Raw genomic sequence first — 19,000 nt, forward strand, 5'->3', positions numbered from 1 at the left:
TTCTTCCATTTTCTTTGAACATTTGTATTCTGCTGCAAAGTATTTTGCATTCCATTTTGAAGAGCTTCCTATAATATTTTCTACTCCATTTTATCAAATGTCCTATTATATAGGGGGTTCTTGTTCTCACATCCTAGAATAGCCATTACTGATAACGTGTATGTTGAATGTTAGTTATGTCTAACTTTGTGTTGTTTCCTCTGTTACCTTCCTTTCATATGAAAGAAGTGAATTGCAAAATCATGCAAAACCAATAGAATTTTAAAGTTTGTGCTATTAGGGAGACACTAAACCTAGAATATAATATTCTGTTTCAGCTATGATGAATTTTAAATATTTGATGGTTTATTCTGGAAGAGATAAGTCAATAGTAAACAGGATAGGCAGGTTTTCATCATATATTAGGCATTGGGCTAATGATAATATATTCATTTTCATAATCAACCAGAAGACCACCAGATTATGAATAATTAATATAGACCACAAAGTGTTTCTGTTTATTTCATGTTTATTTACAGAATGTTAGTTCCATTTTCAACAAGGACCACCAGTGTTTTTACTCCTATTCTACTGTACCCTATCCTATAAACTGATTTTCTTTTTCTTTTTCTCTGTCAGTTGCTTTTGTCCCACTCTCCTCTTGTCTTCTAACCCATCTTCCTATAAGGAAGTGTTCAGTTAACGATTTAGTTGCATTCCACTAAAGCAGTTGTCTACCATTTCACTTCACTTCACTTCACTTCACTTCACTTCACTTCACTTCACTTCACTTCACTTCACTTCACTTCACTTCACTTCACTGCAACTGCAACTGCAACTGCAACTTCAACTTCAACTTCAACTTCAACTTCAACTTCAACTTCAACTTCAACTTCTATTTTATTTTGTTTTGTTTTGTTTTGTTTTGTTTTGTTTTGTTTTGTTTTGTTTTGTTTTGTTTTGTTTTGTTTTGTTTTATTTTATTTTATTTTATTTTACCTAGAGCTGTAACCTTTGATAGAACTTCGCAGTGGAATTTTGGTTATTGAGCAGCTTACAAATGTAATATATTTAAGTTGTATATCCTGCTTTTTCTCAGGATGCTCAAGGTAGTGGGTGTCTCTGATTTCAGTCTATAATCACATCATTATACCACACCACACTACACTACTCTGGCTCTCGAGTTTTAAACTTTAAGCAAAGAAACCTTTGCTTTCTCTTTATTCTATTGTGCAAGTCTTTGCATTTGAGCTAATAGCTGTTCTTGGTTGATGTATTCATCATTAAGTGTCAGCCTGACCCTAATTTAGCCTCCCAGAAGCTTTAATGTGATCATAAATACATATTAAAGTTATGTACTGTGGTTAAGATTATTATAGTATGACAGAAAATCTTGGAACATTACTTCTTGATACTCATATTTCAAAATTTCGGTTAATATTTGTATTTCGTTTGTTCAGTAATATATTTTTCTTTTACCTTTCTTAGGCACAACTTTTTAAACATGGCAAAAGGGAAGATTGTTTACCATATGGTAAGACTCTTCATGGTACCATGAACATAAAGATCAGAACAGAATAAACATGATACAGAGTTCCGATAGTTATAGTGTTAAGATTTTATACTTCTCTTGACTCTCCTGTTTAAAATCAATGACTGGAATCCTGAAAACCACAGCTAGAAATAAGCTCATACAAGGGGGCTTTCTTGTCTCCTCCTTCCCTCTGTATCTTCAAAAACCTTCTGTGGAACTTCTTGTATAGTGTGGAGTGCACTGCATGAGTAGTTAACTAATACTTGGTAGAAGTGTCTTATACAAGAGCGCCAATCAGGAACTGTTTTTCCCAGTCATTTGTGCCCTGTCCTAAACTTTTAGAATGTTACTGTAATCATCTGAAGATAATTTGCATATTAATACAGGAAGTCTGAGGCAAAGCTTATTTGGAGATCAGGTTTGAGAACTCAGTCTAGTAGACAGACACATAAGGATAAAATCCTGCCAAATGCTCTTCTATCTGAACACTTTTCGGTTTAATGTATACAGGGACTCATTTATTTATTTAGATTTTTTTATCCTGCCTTTCCTATTTTTATAAATAACTCAAAGTGGCGAACATACCTAATACTGCTTCCTCCTCCTATTTTCCCCACAACAATAACAACCCTGTGAGATGAGTTGGGCTGAGAGTGAGTGTCAGGCCCAAAGTCACCCAGCTGGCTTTCATGCCTAAGGCAGGACTAGAACTCCTGCTTTTTTTTTTTTTTTTAATTTATTTGAAAACAAAAAAATCTTATCTGCATCTATTGACTTTTCAAAATGGATACAATTAGACGGAAGGGGATTGTGGTGTTCCTTTCTATGGAGATGGCTGATTTGGACAGAGCTCAGTAGAATTGATCAATTTATATTGGAATTACAAAGGAGCTTCTCAAGTTTAAGAATATCAGATCTTGGAAGTATGCCCGAGGTGTCCAGAAGTATTCTACCAATCCCAAATTAACATGGATTGATCTTTACAGTTATACTCATCATTGAATTCTGTTTTAGTATAAATATAGGAAAACATCTGTACCTATTCTTAGTTCTTGATATTAACATTTTTTACTCTGCTTATGCCAATAATAATTCCATTTACTGCTGTTAAATGGGAATGTGATTATGTTCTAATAGTGTATCTTGAGCTCTAAGCTAGGTTTAAATACATTAGGTATCATAGCAACTTTTAAAATCAGTACATTTTATTCTGTATGGTGGAAAAATGATTGTTATCAGCCTTTTCCCCTTTCTCTTTGACCTTTAGTAATACCTTAATCTCAAGCATCTTTTAACTCCCCAATTTTGCTGTAGGACTATTCAGATATAAAAGAGAATTATTTTTCCTTCATTTTCTATCAGTTTATAATATATCCAGTTTTTGGCAGTGAAACATAGTCTGAAGCCTAAGGTCATTTCTTGGAGTAAGTAATTTGTGTATTGAATAATAAAAAAAATATTACTTAGTTAGACAAGCATTCCCAATTCTTTTGGCCTACAGATGGCTATATTGGAGGCTGATTAACAGCTGAGGGATATAAACAATCGGAATGCACCCATTCACCAGAATGCTAATTGAGACCCACCCTCTCCTACCCTTTTAACTTAATTTTTTTTTTTCCTGTGTAGGGGGGCACACTTAGGGTATTGTGTATAATAGCCATCTATCAAGCTTTGGAGGGATCTATTTGAGGCTCAAAGGCATTCTTAAAATAACATGGAGACTGACACTTCACTATCAGCATTCTAGATTCCTCTTTTTGAAAGATTAATAGTTAAGAAAGGAATAAGGTGAGGAGGAGACCATTGTGTATCCCCAGATGGCAAGCTGAAGTCCTGGAATTCTGGACTCTGGACATCCTAAAGTACATTATTATGTTAGATTATATTAATAAGTTTATCAATAATAAAAAGGGGAGTGTGAGTCCAGGTAATTAACTGAAAGATAGGTTGTGGCTGTACCTGCTATAAAATGTGGACTCAGTTGAAACTATAGGCTGCTTAATGCAATAGGTTTTCTGGAAAACGTTGCCTAAATATTTTATTTTATACCGTGCACTGATTTTGTTTTCCTAATAAGTCAAGCCAGTCTTTGTGGGGAACTATGGAACTGGGACCAAATGCTTACCTTCAGTGCAGTGTGAATGTCTTAAGTGTCAGAACTAATTTTCTTTTTATAAAGAACTTACTTTTGTATTGGTACTAAAAGCTGAGCATATGTTTCATAGTCTTCTGCTGAAAATGTTTTAATGTGTCTCTTACACATTATACAGTGGACAAAAAATGGAGAAATTTATTGATAGAGAAATTTATTCATTATAGCTTCTACCGTGCTTGAATGTCTTGATAACTGCAAGCTGTTTGAAAGTAACCAAACGATTCTTCGCAAGCTGGGAGTGAAACTTGTTCAGCGACTTGGTCTTACATTTCTTAAGCCAAAGGTGGCAAAGTGGAGGTTTGTTCTTTTCATAGTCATGTTTTTACTTGCCTTCTTTCCTTTTATTAGGCTAACCTGAGTTGTAAGATCTATCATTAATAGGAGTAGATAAGTAATAAATCATCTCTCATTCATTTGATGACGAGAAATTCTGGTTTAGTAATATTTGTGTAGGAACTTTGGCATTCCGTAGGTATAAGCAACTTCTTCCTCTATAGAGTTAATTTATATTACTTCACATTTTCCACAGTTTATTTTACAGTTAAATCTTCCTTTCAAAGTTAAATTTAGGATTATGGAGAAAAACAAATCCTAGGTGGTTTATTGTTTTAAAAAGATGCTATAAAGCTATGATATAAATGCCCCTTCCCTTCTATATTTCCCTTTGCCTTACTCTCCTTGAACAAAGGTACCACTGCTGAAAAACATAATCAGGCTGCTAAATTTTTCTTCCCGCTAAAGCACTCATTGTAACACTAGGAATAGCAAGAATAAAGGGCATGTAAAGAAAGGGAAGAGGGAGGGAAGGGAGGGCAGAGAGAGATTAAACAGCATAGAAAATAAACAGAGCACAAAAAGTAGAAATACAGGTAATCTTTGGTTAACGATGGCAATTGGGACCAGAATTTCTGTTGCTAAGCAACGTGATCATAAAGTGTGACATCACATGACCACACTGCTTAATGGCAGCAGTTCTGGTACTTCCGACTGCCATTGTTAAGTGAATCCTGCACCGTCATTAAGCATAATGTCATGTAGTTGCCATTTGCAACCTTCTGCCAGCTTCCCCATTGACTTTGCTTGTTGGAAGCTGGCACTGAAGGTTGCAAATGGCAATTACGTGACCCCTCTTCCAAAGCCATAAAACATTCACATCTATCTCCTTAATTAAAAACCACTATGCTATGATCTACCCTTACTGTGATAATTTCTTGTCCTTCTCTCCTTATGCTTTGGTTGTTGCTATCTGTGGCTTGTTGCAGGCTTTATTGCTTCAGTCCGTTTGCACCTCTGCTGTGCCCCATTTGTTTGGGCCAGATTAGGTCCTCCAACTTGCTGTTCAGTCAGAACTGAATACTGCCAGATGGAGGTCAGTAACTCTCTAGCGAAATGGCAGTCAGGGTCTTGAAAAGGCTGCACTTGTTGCCCCCACAAATAATTTGCACTTACAACGGTTGCAGCAATCATGTGATTGCCATTTGCGACCTTTCCTGCTGGCTTCCTACAAGCAAAGTCAATGGGGAAGCTGGCAGGGAAGGTCACAAGTCGCTCCTGTAAATTGCTCCTGCTCCTGCCACTTTTTCTCTCAAGAAGCCCTGCTACAGAGTATGAGATCCCTGGGATCTCATACTCTGTAGCATGCACCTGCCCACAGTACCCCCTTCCTGCCCTCCATAGTACATGCCTGCATGCCTGGCTGCCCTTGCACCAGGCTGTAGCATCCCCCTGCCTAGCTGCGCTTATACAAGGATGCAGCACCCCCTACCCCCCACCCACTCATCCCATGCTTCAATATCCACCTGCTTATCCATCCAAACTCCATAGTGCTCACTCCCCTGCCTGGCCGTGCTCATGCCAGGCTGCAGCATCCACCTGGATGCCCACCCACCCCTCCCCCCGTCCTGGCTGCACTCTGTAGCACTCACCCACTCGCTGGCCTGCTTGTGAGCTGCCTCAAGAAAGGCTTGTTGTGACCAGGACTTGCAACTTCCTGCCGGCTTCCCCATTGACTTTGCTTGTTGGAAGCTGGCAGGAAGTCACATGTCCTCACTTAATAATGGCAACTGGTAGTGCCAGGATTAAGTGATGCAGTCACATGACATTGCACTTTATGACCATATCGCTTAGCGATGGAAATTCCGGCCCCAATTACCATTGTTAAGGGAGGACTACCTGTATATATTTCTGAAAAGATTATCAATGCTTTTATTATCAAATTATCAAAATTGTACTTATTGCTTAAAACAGGGGCTGGCCAACTTTTTCTTTAATAGACTAGATCCTATCCCTCCTCCACCTCTGCGAGTGTGGCTGACAGGTCTTCAGGTGAAGGAATGCAGTAGCCAGCAAGAATGGCACCGGTCTGTCACTTCTGGGACGCCCTGCCCCTCAGCTTTGCCCCTCAGCCCTTGGAGCTCAGCTGAGGCTTGGACCTGGTTATCTGGTGTCCACCTGCCAATTCTTGTGGGCCATACAAAAACAGGCAGTGTGCCAGATTTTGCTTATGGGCCATGGTTTTTTACCTCTGGCTTAAAGAAGTAACAAGTACCAAAGTGAACTAATATGGATTATATATTAGTTACTAAAAGGAAATATATTAATGCTTTTTATTAATAAAACAAAAAATAAATATGTGATAAAACAGATACCAACAGATTTTTAAACATTAGGCAGTTTGCTTCAGTAATAATGGAAAAAAAGAGTGATTCTTAAGTTATAAACTGTGTCCACAAAGCCTGAGTTTATATTGCACATTCTTCTGTATTTAACTATATTCATATTTAAATATAAATATTTGCATTATATTTAAGAAATAAATTATATGTTAATGTATAGGTATTTTATTGGTGAAATGACTTCTAGATAGTTCTATGTGAGACGTGGATAACAAAATGTTAGCACAAATTTTCCTCACAAGTTATTTAACCAATAAGTGACAGTTATGAAAACCTGCACTCTGTAAATACTTGATATTCATTTTTAAAATATACTTTATGGATATTTTGAAGGTAATGCATAGAAAATTCCATGCTGTACTAAAAATATAACCGTGGTAAAATTGTGTTTCTAGGTATCAACGGGGATTCCGATCATTAGCTGCAAATCTGCAGTTTTCTGCTGGAGGTCCCATTCCACATAAAACAGAAAATGTAGCAGTTATCACAGGAGATGAGGAAGAAGAGGAATATGATATTCCAGGAGAGGTTGAAAATGTTATAGGTATGTTTGATCAAAAATAGATCTGATATCCTGACCAATGTGGTTTATGAATATGATTTACTCATTCGTATATTTATTCCTTAAGTTATCTGGGAGGTAAGAATGTAAACAATTTTGGGTTATTTCTGTTTAATAGCTTAGAAAAATATTGTTTATATCTAGGTGTCATACTTTTGATTCTTTCTCTTCTCCCATCTTTAATTAATGGTAGAATCTGTCATTGTGTTGGTATTAATATGAAATTTAAAAAAGGGCAACTTTATAATCTTTTTCATCCTATGGAGATTTTGCCAAAAAGTCATCAACTGTGTTCTAAATTCATTTGATGATTTGTTGATAGGACTGAGCTATTTATTTGGTTTATGGCAGACCATTTTTTGGATTTTATTTAGGTATAATTTGAAGACTTTATTACACTGATATATATATGATACAATTGACAGTAGCATTAACCTTGTGATTTTCATTGTAGGAGATAGATGTAATATGCATAGTCTTTCTTCTTTTGGTTAAAAGAGCAGTATAAAAATTAAAAATTGAAGTTGCTTTACTTGTGAATTTCCACTTGCCATTTTTAGAGAAACTATATTTGCTTGACCACTCAATTGCTGCACAGTGTTATAATTTCTGAGGTATTACAGAATGATAGCTTGAAAACTTTCATGAACTAATTCTGTAGGACAGGCATAGTTAATCTGTACGAAGCCATGCCAGTAAAAACTTGCATATCTATACTTTTTTTTAAAAAAAAAAGGTTAAAGAAAGGTTTAAAGGACTACCTTTAAATGTGATCAAAAAGAAAAAAGCTACCATTTTTGTACCACCTCTTTCATCAAGGGACACTCTGGGTAAGCTTGGCTTCTGATAACTAAAGGAGCTGTCAGGCCCAGCCCAAGAACAGTGATGAGGCAGTCTAGTCCAATATAGTTCTTTTATTAGCTTGCTTCTAATAGACAGAATCTTGCCAGACTAAACCTAGTGGATATACCCCGTGAGACTCTAGGGAGGGGTTGTCCTAATTCAAAACAATGTCAAGAACAATAACCAAAAAGCGCAAATAACACCAATACAATAAAATACACAAAATATTGTTAGCTATCTTTAATTCAGATATAAATCAAGTTAATAACAACTTCAATAACAAACCAGCTGAATAAACCACGTGGATTAAGCTATCAAAGACCCAACCCTTTGATTTGTAAAATATGTTTCCAACTCTTAGTCTATGATATTACGTAAGATTAAAATATCCATTTTTCCCAGTATAAATTTGCTGACAATATTTGTTTATTTCTGAACATTATACTTCAGTTTCTAACTTGATTCACCTGATTAATGTGTTCAGGCAAGTTTGGATGCTCTGTTAATTGATTTAAGTCAGAACTGATGACAATAGGCAAAGACTTGTTTTAATACATTAATTATTATTTTCATATATGAACTGAATTTATTTATTTAGGTGTTCTTATTCCATGTGATATTTATCAAACAATTACATTAAATATGAATAAGATAGATAGAAGAGGGTTCTTTGAATATTCCTTAAGCATATAGCCCACCTTTCATTCAGAAGCTTAAGTTAATTAAACCCTTTTTCTATGGGGTAAGTTAACACTCATAATAAATGTAATTCCCAGGATATTTTATATTTTGCCTTGAATTCATTTTTATCTGTCTATGCGTAGAACATTTTCAAAAATTCAGTATGTTGCTATTAAATTTTTATCAAGTTCTTCAGATCCAAAAAGTTTGGTTTTCCAAATCCTGAATTATACCATTATGCGTATCTTCTGACAGATTTTAGACAATTTCACTCAGTGTAAATTCTCCTTCCTGAGCACTCTGTTTATTCACACACAGCATTGCCCTGCTTTGAATTCAAAAGATAATAGAGTTAGACATAATTCCTGCCATTTTACATCAAATTGAATATTTCTGTATACTATCTTGAAAAAAATTTAGGCTGGATTGAGAATTAAAAAAAAAAAAATCCTGGCAGAAGGAAATGACAGATCACTTTCATGATACTGCCAAGACAGCTATATAGTTGTGCTGATGTAATGGATGGCATGAGCAAGGAAGATACTGGAATGGAGGATCAAGGTTATCAGGAGGGAGGGGGAACATTCCAGACCAAGCACTTTTTCAGTCCATAGCAGGAACGTGGGAAGACAAAGAGGATGAGTGCCTCCCCACTTTCATGCGCCATTTTGAATGTTCCGGCATAATTAATTTTGTCTTCATTCTTTTTAAGGACATGTGCTTAGACTCCTTTGTGCCTTGTTCAGCTAAATAAACAAACAAACAAACAAACAAACCAGCAAACAAACTATATTTTCTTTGCAAAATCATGTTTAGAAACAAGACATGATCCTCCATCACTCCAGTAAGATTTGTCTCCTAATGATGCTAGAGATGATGAAGTGCTAAGAGAAAGCAACAAGTTCCTCCCCCCTCACTGGAAAGAGGCTTGGGCTGGAAAAGAATGTGACAAATATATGTTGGATGGCAATAGTATAAATGTTTGGTTGCCTTTAATTCATGTTATGATTTTAAAACATTTTTTCACAGAGCAATTATTGATTGGATTGAAAGACAAAGATACTGTTGTCAGATGGTCTGCGGCAAAAGGGTATGTGCCCTTGAGTTAAACTAATTTACACAACTTAATCTGTAAATATTGGTAACTAGAAAGATACAGAACACAGTGCTATTAAATGCCCTGTTTAGTACAGCAAAACAACATGGGCTAATTTATGGACTTGCTTGCTTGCTGTCAATATTTACTTTTTTTCGTTTTGGGATTGTATTATATTCGAAATTATGAAGTCTTTTTCCTGTCCTTTATTTATTTATTTAGCATTTGAGTATGTATATACAATTTCCTATTTTAAAAATCTTGAACCCATTTTCAGTCATTATAAAAATACATGAAAATAAATAAATAAATTCAGTGCTCATTTTATCTCCACTTCTGTTTTCCAAAGCCTCTTGAGTTACTCTTGAACAATGAAAAGCAATTGCAAATAATGTAAGGATTTACTGGGGCTTGGTGTGTATCTTCCCTTCTTCTGCTAAATGCACCAAAGACTATCATAGGAACATATCTGAAATGTACTTATAGGGGTTTGATCTGGGTATTATCTAGTGATGGGAGAATTAGTTCCATCAAGTTTCCTATTTCCTTGCTGGATGATTTGTCCAGTATTATAAACACAGAAAAAACTTACCTGTCTGTAAGAGATTTTGATCTTTTTCTGAATCTTTCTGTGACAGAGAAGTGCATTTTAGGGATATGGCATATGAAATACAGTGTTTTTTTTCATCCTGAAATAGGAAAAAAAGTAGCAAAAGCTCCCCCCAAAATTTCACGTCTCAGAAATTATAACAATTAAAAACCTCCTAACACAAAATGATGCTTCGTTTATTAAGGGATAAGGCATACAGCCTTCACAGGTAGTGAGTCCAAACTTTTAAACTGCTATCTTTGGAAAAGAGTAAGTGAAAATCTAAAATAAAATAATTAGGTATATCTGCATTGCAAATGGTGCTTACTTTCTTACAGAATATAAAGATTTAAATGCAGTAGAATATTAGAGGTTATCTGCTTAGGCTTGCCTGTGCTATAGAGAATGCAGACATAGAAATCTGAACTATTTAAACTTCAGTTTAAATTAAATTTGTTAGACCAATATATTCCAGAATTATAGATTTAAGTTTCAAAATTACAAATTTCAAATTTCAGCAGCATAGGTATTGATATGTTGAATATGACAGACATAGACTGTTGAAAGTCTTAATGAAGTGCTATTGCTTTTTTTAGGATTGGCAGGCTGACTGGAAGGCTGCCGAAAGAGTTAGCTGATGATGTTGTTGGGTCTGTATTAGACTGCTTCAGGTAATATTTTATTGATTGATTGATTGATTGATTGATTGAATTTGTCAGCGCCCATCTCATTAAATAACTCTGGGCAGTTAACAAAACAATTAAAATCAATTAAAATTACAATATTACAATAAGAAATACAAAATAAAAAGATACAAAGTAATTGGTGATCACTCAGGGAGTGTCATCGAGGTGCTAGCCATCCACAGGATTGGGTAGAGTTGTTATCTCCCCATGCAAGCTGGCAGAGCCAGGTCTTCAATTTTTTCTGGAAGGCCGGTAGGGTAGGGGCCTGCCTCACCTCTCGGGGGAGAATGTTCCAAAGGGTGGGAGCAACAGCAGAGAAGGTTCTCCTCCTGGGCCCCACCAGTCGACATTCTCTTGCTGACAGGACCTGCAACATGCCCTCTCTGCCTTACTGGGTGGAACGGGTTGATGTGATGGGGGTAAGACGGTCCCTCGGGTAACCTGGACCCATGCCATGTACGACTTTAAAGGCGATAACCAACACTTTGAATTGGACCCAGAAGCAGACTGGGACACAATGCAGCTCACATAGTAAAGGTGTTATATCCGCCGTTCTTGGGGCACTCAAAATTATCCGCATGGCCACATTTTGGACCAGCTGTAGCTTCCAGATACTCTTCAAAGGTAGCCCCATGTAGAGCACATTGCAATAGTCTAGCTGAAAGATGACCAGGGCATGAGTGACTGACTGGAGAGCCTCCTGATCCAGGAAGGGGCGTAACTGGTGTACCACACAAAGGTGGGCAAAGGCTCTCCTGGCCACGACTGCCACCTGCTCCTCAAGCAGCAGTTGTGAGTCCAGGAGGACCCCCAGATTACACACCGGGTCCATCCAGGGCAGTGCAACTCTGTCCAAAACAGAAGATGGTAAATCCTTGGATACAGAGGGGCCTCCAATCCCTCTTACCAGGGTTCAGCTGAAGCCTGTTGCACCCCATCCAGATCCCCACAGCCTCCAGGCACCACGAAAGGGTGGTCACGCCATCACTCACCTCACCCGGGATGGAGATGTATAACAGGGTATCATCAGCATATTGATGATAACTCATCCCATGGTGATGCAGGTATCACCCAGTGGTTTCATGTAGATGTTAAAAAGGAGTGGAGAGAGTACCGAACCCTGGGGCACCCCAGAAAGGAGCGGCTGCGAGCTGGACCTCTTGCCCCCAATCAATACCAATTGGGATCGACATTGTAGGAAGGAAGACAATCAGCGCAAAACTGTGCTGTCCACTCCCAATTCCCCAAGTCGACCCAAAAACATACCATGGTTGAAATGGTATCGAAAGCTGAGAGGTCAAGAAGAGCAAGGATGGATGCACTACCCCCATCCCACTCCCGCCAGAGATCATCTGTGAGTGCGACCAGTGCTATTTCCATCCTGTATCTGGGCCTGAAACCTGACTGAAAAGGGTCCAGATAATCTGATTCCTCCAGGATCCTCTGGAGCTGCAACAGTACCACCTTCTCAACCACCTTCTGTAAAAAGGGGAGGTGGGAGACTGGATGAAAATTGTCCAGTATGATGGGATCCAGTGATGGCTTCTTGAGGAGGGGGTGCATCAGCGCCTCCTTAAAGGCAGCTGGAAATACCCCCTCCCTCAAGGATGAATTCACCATTGCGTGGACCCACCCACATGTCACCTCCCAGGAAGCTTTAACTAGCCAGGAGGGACATGGATTTAGTTGACAAATGGTGGCATTGACTGTCTGAAGGACCCTGTTTACTTCCTTAGGTTCAACAGGATCAAACTGTTCCCAGATAACAGGGTAAGAACATACCCTGGCCATCTCTATAGACCATGCCTCATGCTTGGTATCTAACTGGAACTGGATCTGAGCGATTTTATCCTCTGGATGCCTAGAAAACTCCTGTGTGCAGCCCTGTAAATGGGCTACTGAGTCCCCCTTTCCCAAAAGAGATCGGGTGATCTTGAACAGGGCCACTGGGCGGCATTCTGCAGATGCAAGAGTGGAGAAATATTGACATTTCACCACTCTTACCGCCACAAGGTAGGCCTTAATAGCGGCTCTAGCTTGTGTTTGGTTAGGTTTGGTCCTTGTTTTCCTCCAGCGGCGCTCTAGACTTCTTTTAACCCTTTTCAAAACCCTCAACTCCTCCGTAAGCCATGGGGAGTGTCGCGTTCAATGGATCAAGAGAGGTCACATGAGCGCGATCTTGTCCAAGGTATTGGCTGCTTTCCTATTCCAGGTAGCAGCCAAGGCCTCCACTGGACGGTGCAGCAGACTCTTGGGTATAACCCCCAGCTCCCTTTGGAACCCAATTGGGTCCATCAGTTGCTGGGGGTGGACTGATTGAATGGGTCTTACCTCCCTGCAAATTTTGCATTGTGTTGAACATTCTTTAGATCTCAGAAAACTGGTACAACATTACTGTAGAAATGCAAATTTTATCCACAAAATATTTCTCAAGCAGAAGCATAAAAGTTAGATTGCAAAGAATGGAAAGATATCTTTAAAAACTCAACCCCTTGTACCCCAGTATGTAATTTAGTGATTGGATTTGATATCTACATATAGATGTAGGAAAGAACGTACATTTTTGGTCTCCCATCTAATAAAATGCTACAATAGAGTTAGGAATTGTGCAAAATAAAAAAAAAAAGATGAATAGAGTTTCCAAAGTTAGGCTACATGAGTTATGCTCCAGGGCCACATGATGCCCCCAAAACCCATTTTTGCAGCTCCTGGTGTCTTCTTCTGCCAAAGTCAGTCATGTAATTTCTCCCCATTTTGGGACAAGATGTAGAGAAAGCCCTTTAATAGGCAAACATGGTTAACAAGATGTACTTGTCCAAACTCAGGAAAAAGATTTGAAAACAAGTATTGAATATTTGATGTTGTCCAGTGTTGATTGAGAGGGTTTTTTTGTCCTTGGTTACTAATTGGCTGACAAACAATGGAGGAGAAATGTTGCAGAAATGTTGTTTGTTTTTTGAGAACACTACATTTCTTTAAACAGTGAGCCCATTATATAGCACAAATACTTCTTTAAAAATAGACAAATTTCATGTATATAAGCCACGCATAAATCAGTGGTGGGCAACTTTTTTTGATCAGTGGGCAGATTTTTCAGTTTGTGGGGGGGTTCATGCCAAAAGCTGTCGAGAGGCAGTAGTATGTTGGGGATGTCACTGGAATGGGCAGAGACCCTGACCTATTGTTTCTAAACCCCGACATAGCGGCCTATTTAATTGTAAAAATAAAGAAGCAAGAAAAATGGCACTACTAAAAATTGCCATTTTGCAGTTTAATTTCAGTGCTATGGGGTAAAGAGAGAAGGGTGCATGTAGGCAGCAGATTCATCATCCTTGGCATAAATGATCAACCATAAACATTTATAAATATCCATCTTGCTTTCTAACTGAAGACATTAGGATTTAATAATTGATTTATTTTGAATTTTGTTAGCTTTTAATAACCTTTAGTATGGTTATTAAAGTATAACAATTTTTTAAAAAATCAATCATTAAATCCTAATGTCTTCAATAGAATTTTCATTAATTTTATTGTGGTGAATTAATTAACAATATGAAAAAGTGACATACAGTGGGGCAAAAAAGTATTTAGTCAGCCACCAATTGTGCAAGTTCTCCCACTTAAAAAGATGAGAGGCCTGTAATTTTCATCATAGGTATACCTCAACTATGAGAGACAAAATGGGGAAAAAAAAATCCAGAAAACCACATTGTCTGATTTTTAAAGAATTTATTTGCAAATCATGGTGGAAAATCAGTATTTGGTCACCTACAAACAAGCAAGATGTCTGGCTCTCACAGACCTGTAACTACTTCTTTAAGAGGCTCCTCTGTCCTCCACTCATTACCTGTAGTAATGGCACCTGTTTGACCTTGTTATCAGTATAAAAGACACCTGTCCACAACCTCAAACAGTCACACTCCAAACTCCACTATGGCCAAGACCAAAGAGCCATTGAAGGACACCAGAAACAAAATTGTAGACCTGCACCAGGCTGGGAAGACTGAATCTGCAATAGGCAAGCAGCTTGGTGTGAAGAAATCAACTGTGGGAGCAATAATTAGAAAATGGAAGACATACAAGACCACTGATAATCTCCCTTGATCTGGGGCTCCATGCAAGATCTCACCCCATGGGGTCAAAATGATCACAAGAACAGTGAGCAAAAATCCCAGAACCACACGGGGGGACCTAGTGAATGACCTGCAGAGAGCTGGGACCAAAGTAACAAAGGCTACCATCAGTAACACACTACGCTGCCAGGGACTCAAATCCTGCAGTGCCAGATGTGTCCCCCTGCTTAAGCCAGTACATGTCCGGGCCCGTCTGAAGTTTGCTAGAGAGCATTTGGATGATCCAGAAGAGGACTGGGAGAATGTCATATGGTCAGATGAAACCAAAGTAGAATGTTTTGGTCTAAACTCAACTCGTGTTTGGAGGAGAGAGAATGCTGAGTTGCATCCAAAGACACCATACCTACTGTGAAGCATGGGGGTGGAAACATCATGCTTTGGGGCTGTTTTTCTGCAAAGGGACCAGGACGACTGATCCGTGTAAAGGAAAGAATGAATGGGGCCATGTATCGTGAAATTTTGAGTGAACACCTCCTTCCATCAGCAAGGGCATTGAAGATGAAACGTGGCTGGGTCTTTCAGCATGACAATGATCCCAAACACACCGCCCCGGCAAGGAAGGAGTGGCTTCGTAAGAAGCATTTCAAGGTCCTGGAGTGGCCTAGCCAGTCTCCAGATCTCAACCCCATGGAAAACCTTTGGAGGGAGTTGAAAGTCCGTGTTGCCCAGCGACAGCCCCAAAACATCACTGCTCTAGAGGAGATCTGCATGGAGGAATGGGCCAAAATACCAGCAACAGTGTGTGACAACCTTGTGAAGACTTACAGAAAACGTTTGACCTCTGTCATTGCCAACAAAGGATATATAAGAAAGTATTGAGATGAACTTTTGATATTGACCAAATACTTATTTTCCACCATGATTTGCAAATAAATTCTTTAAAAATCAGACAATGTGGTTTTCTGGATTTTTTCCCCCATTTTGTCTCTCATAGTTGAGGTATACCTATGATGAAAATTACAGGCCTCTCTCATCTTTTTAAGTGGGAGAACTTGCACAATTGGTGGCTGACTAAATACTTTTTTGCCCCACTGTATGTATATGTATATACTAAATTAAAGTAATATAACTTCACATTTTATAATCATAATTTAAAAAGGAAAAAAAATGGGTCTAGCAAATTATGTTATACACAAAACAGTTCCTCAGAAATGTTGCCAATATTGCTTGAAACTCTTCCTTTCTCCTTTGTCAGCATCTAAATGATTTTTTTTTCCTTGACAAACAGCACAGATCAGCAATTCATTGCTACAAATGAGATGTAGATTTCATCTTTCAATGCTGTGTAATTCTTTTCACCATTCTCTGTACCTGGAAAATCTACTATTCTCGATAGATAACCTGCTTTTTCTTGACTGAGAAACAGTTGATTATTGACATCTGAACAGGCCAAAATATTAAACCATATTTTCAAATTGGTTAAATATTTTGTTTTATTCTAAAAATGATACTTACTTTCTTGGTGCCTTTTTGATTTGAATCTTATTTTTTTTCCCTATTCCAAACTAGTTACAGTGCTTCAGAAAACAACCTCAATTTAAGTGTGTCTTTTTGTGGGCTAAGAGGTTTCAAATTCTTATAGTGTCTGTTTTCTGTAGAGCCGTGGTTCCCAAATTGTGTGTTGTGGCTCCAGGGCACCTCAGCAAACTCACATGAGCGCCGCAGGATTGCAAATTATCAGTTTAGGCCTAGGGTCATGAAAAAATGACTGAGACATCAAGGGCACCATGAACCGACAAAGTTTGGGAAACTCTGCTATTGATCATAAAAAGACAATTGTTTTTAATAACAGGATTTAAAAAAAAAATTTACAACAATGCAACTTGCAAAAAAGAAGAAAAGTACAGTGTCACTGTAATTTTTGTCTGATTGACTCATACTGCATTATATTTAAGGAAAATTTAATCTGATTTTGTGTTGTGCTGCACAATTACACAGCACCGTGTAAGACCCTTTCTTTGGCAAGCACATTAAAATAAGAACTAAGATAAATCATCTTAAAATCCTGTTTTCTAAAACTCTAGTTTTCAGGAAACTGATAATGCTTGGCATGGTGGATGTTTGGCACTGGCTGAATTGGGAAGAAGAGGATTGTTACTACCTTCCCGACTATCAGATGGTAAGTGTTTTGTAACCTGAGTTAAGCACAAACACACACACACACACACACACACACACAGACACCCAAAAACGAAACAAAACAAAAGCTTTTGGTTTGGTAGAATTATATGTTAGTAAACAGAGCCAGCTTTAGGCTATGGCCAGGTAGGCACTAGCCTAGGTTTCCAAAGCTTAGGGGTTACCATTGCTGACCCTCCTTCTGAATAGTTCTAAATGTGCACATTTTCTCATCAGTGGGAGGTGGTACCATCAGTCACTGTGGCCTAGGGGTGCCATATACCCTTGAGCTGGTGCTGTTTGTATGTTCAAACTCTGAGAGAGATTTACATCATGGCCACTTGGACATTCCTCTCTTATCATTTAAGATAATGACCTCCTTGCCAGTGTACTCCCTTAGTAAAAGACTTCTGTAGATTTCTGTAATATTATTCTGGTCTCTTCAGTAAAAGAAACCTAGAGAGAGTCCTGCTTTCTGTTGAAGTGGGATGCCAAGAGTGTTGTGGCTCCAGGGCATCTCAGAAAACTCACATGAGTGCTGCAGGTTTGTAAATTATCACTTTAGGCCTAGGGTCGTTGACAATGTCTTATATGATAGCTATAGCACTTTTCTACTCCAATGCTTTTTATACTCTCTATAAAATATTTAAGTGGTATTTCTTACTGCTGACTCATGTTTGGTAGGCTTGCAGATTTACCATCTTTTTTGAATCTTCAGTTTTCTTTGCCCATATTGTGACATATGTCAACTTTTGCTATTACTTCTTTTTTAACTTCCTTCAGGCATGAGGTGTTGCATTGTGCTATCCCTTGAAATGTTTTGAAAAGTGTTTGAAACATGTATTTGCTTCACCCAGCTGTACCAGAATAGAAAAGAAATGAGAGTTCACATGCTTCTCATTACATTTACTTTTGGTTTCAGTTCTTTATGTAAGCAGCCTACATCTAAGATTTTCTAATGTGGGATTATGGGAGAATGCTTTTCAGTGACTAAACTCAGATTTCCGAAGCGTCTGTCATGAGTTTTACTCCTTCCTTCCTTCCTTCCTTCCTTCCTTCCTTCCTTCCTTCCTTCCTTCCTTCCTTCCTTCCTTCCTTCCTTCCTTCCTACCTTCCTACCTTCCTACCTTCCTACCTTCCTACCTTCACTTTTTTTTTTGGGCTGGCTCAGGCTCTTTTCGTCAGAGTCAGATACGTCTATGAGGCTGATAGAGTGGATGGGGTGAAAGTTAGTACACTGAGACAGAATCCCAGTGGGATAAAATTCTCTGTAAATTAGTAGTTCCCTGGTCGAAATTTGGCACATATCTTGCCTTGTATGGGTTGTTCTCTTTCTGTTCATTATGGTGTTCCCCTTGAAGATAATGTGGAAGCTACAGTTATGCAAATGCAGCAGCTAAATTGTTTGGACACTATTTAGAGAAACTATTTTACTTTTCTTAAAGTATTGTGCTAGTTGCCAGTAAACCTCTGGCCCAAATTCAAGATATTAGTGATGACATTGATTGGGATTTTAGTATTTGGGAAAATTGGGAAATATTTGGGAAATATGGATTAACTGTGATTTCAATTTCATATTGAAAGCCATGCTGTAAGCACCTGCAGGTTGCTTGTGCCTTGGTCCTGACAAAATTGTGTCCCCAAAACTGGGCTTACATGGAACTGGAAGTCTCCACTGTCTGTCCTGAATGTCTAGCTTGACCCTTACCGTCCTCCAATGTTTTAAAACTTGTCCTAAAATACTATTGTGGTAGTACTTACTGTTTTTTAATAACCCCCATTTACTATGTTTTTTGTTAACTTTAAAGTTGGCCTCAAGATCTGTTATTGAAAGGTTTTGTTCTTCAAGCACCAGGCCTCATAATCAAAGAAGCCAAAAAAGAATTTGAACCCACATTTTCCCATACCAAGTCTAGCACTGTCTTTGCTGCTGACAATTTTTTTTA

The 19,000-nt window shown here is 38.2% G+C and overlaps 1 protein-coding gene across 3 annotated transcripts in view; it reads left to right on the top strand.

Annotated features, from left to right (window-relative positions):
- TBCD (tubulin folding cofactor D) overlaps nt 1–19,000 on the top strand; it is a 183,534-nt gene that overhangs the window by 38,695 nt on the left and 125,839 nt on the right. For all 3 annotated transcript variants that reach the window (XM_088133455.1, XM_088133453.1, XM_088133454.1), the window contains exons 9-14: nt 1,468–1,513; nt 3,836–3,968; nt 6,742–6,890; nt 9,462–9,522; nt 10,714–10,788; nt 16,961–17,055. In XM_088133455.1, the coding sequence (XP_087989581.1) occupies nt 1,468–1,513; nt 3,836–3,968; nt 6,742–6,890; nt 9,462–9,522; nt 10,714–10,788; nt 16,961–17,055 (559 nt within the window). The remainder of the gene's footprint in view (nt 1–1,467; nt 1,514–3,835; nt 3,969–6,741; nt 6,891–9,461; nt 9,523–10,713; nt 10,789–16,960; nt 17,056–19,000) is intronic.

This window comes from Python bivittatus, unplaced genomic scaffold (genome assembly GCF_059951505.1).
Source record: "Python bivittatus isolate LINGU-HERP-01145 unplaced genomic scaffold, Pbiv_v1 ctg000080_np1212, whole genome shotgun sequence".
Classification (NCBI taxonomy): Eukaryota; Metazoa; Chordata; class Lepidosauria; order Squamata; family Pythonidae; genus Python; species Python bivittatus.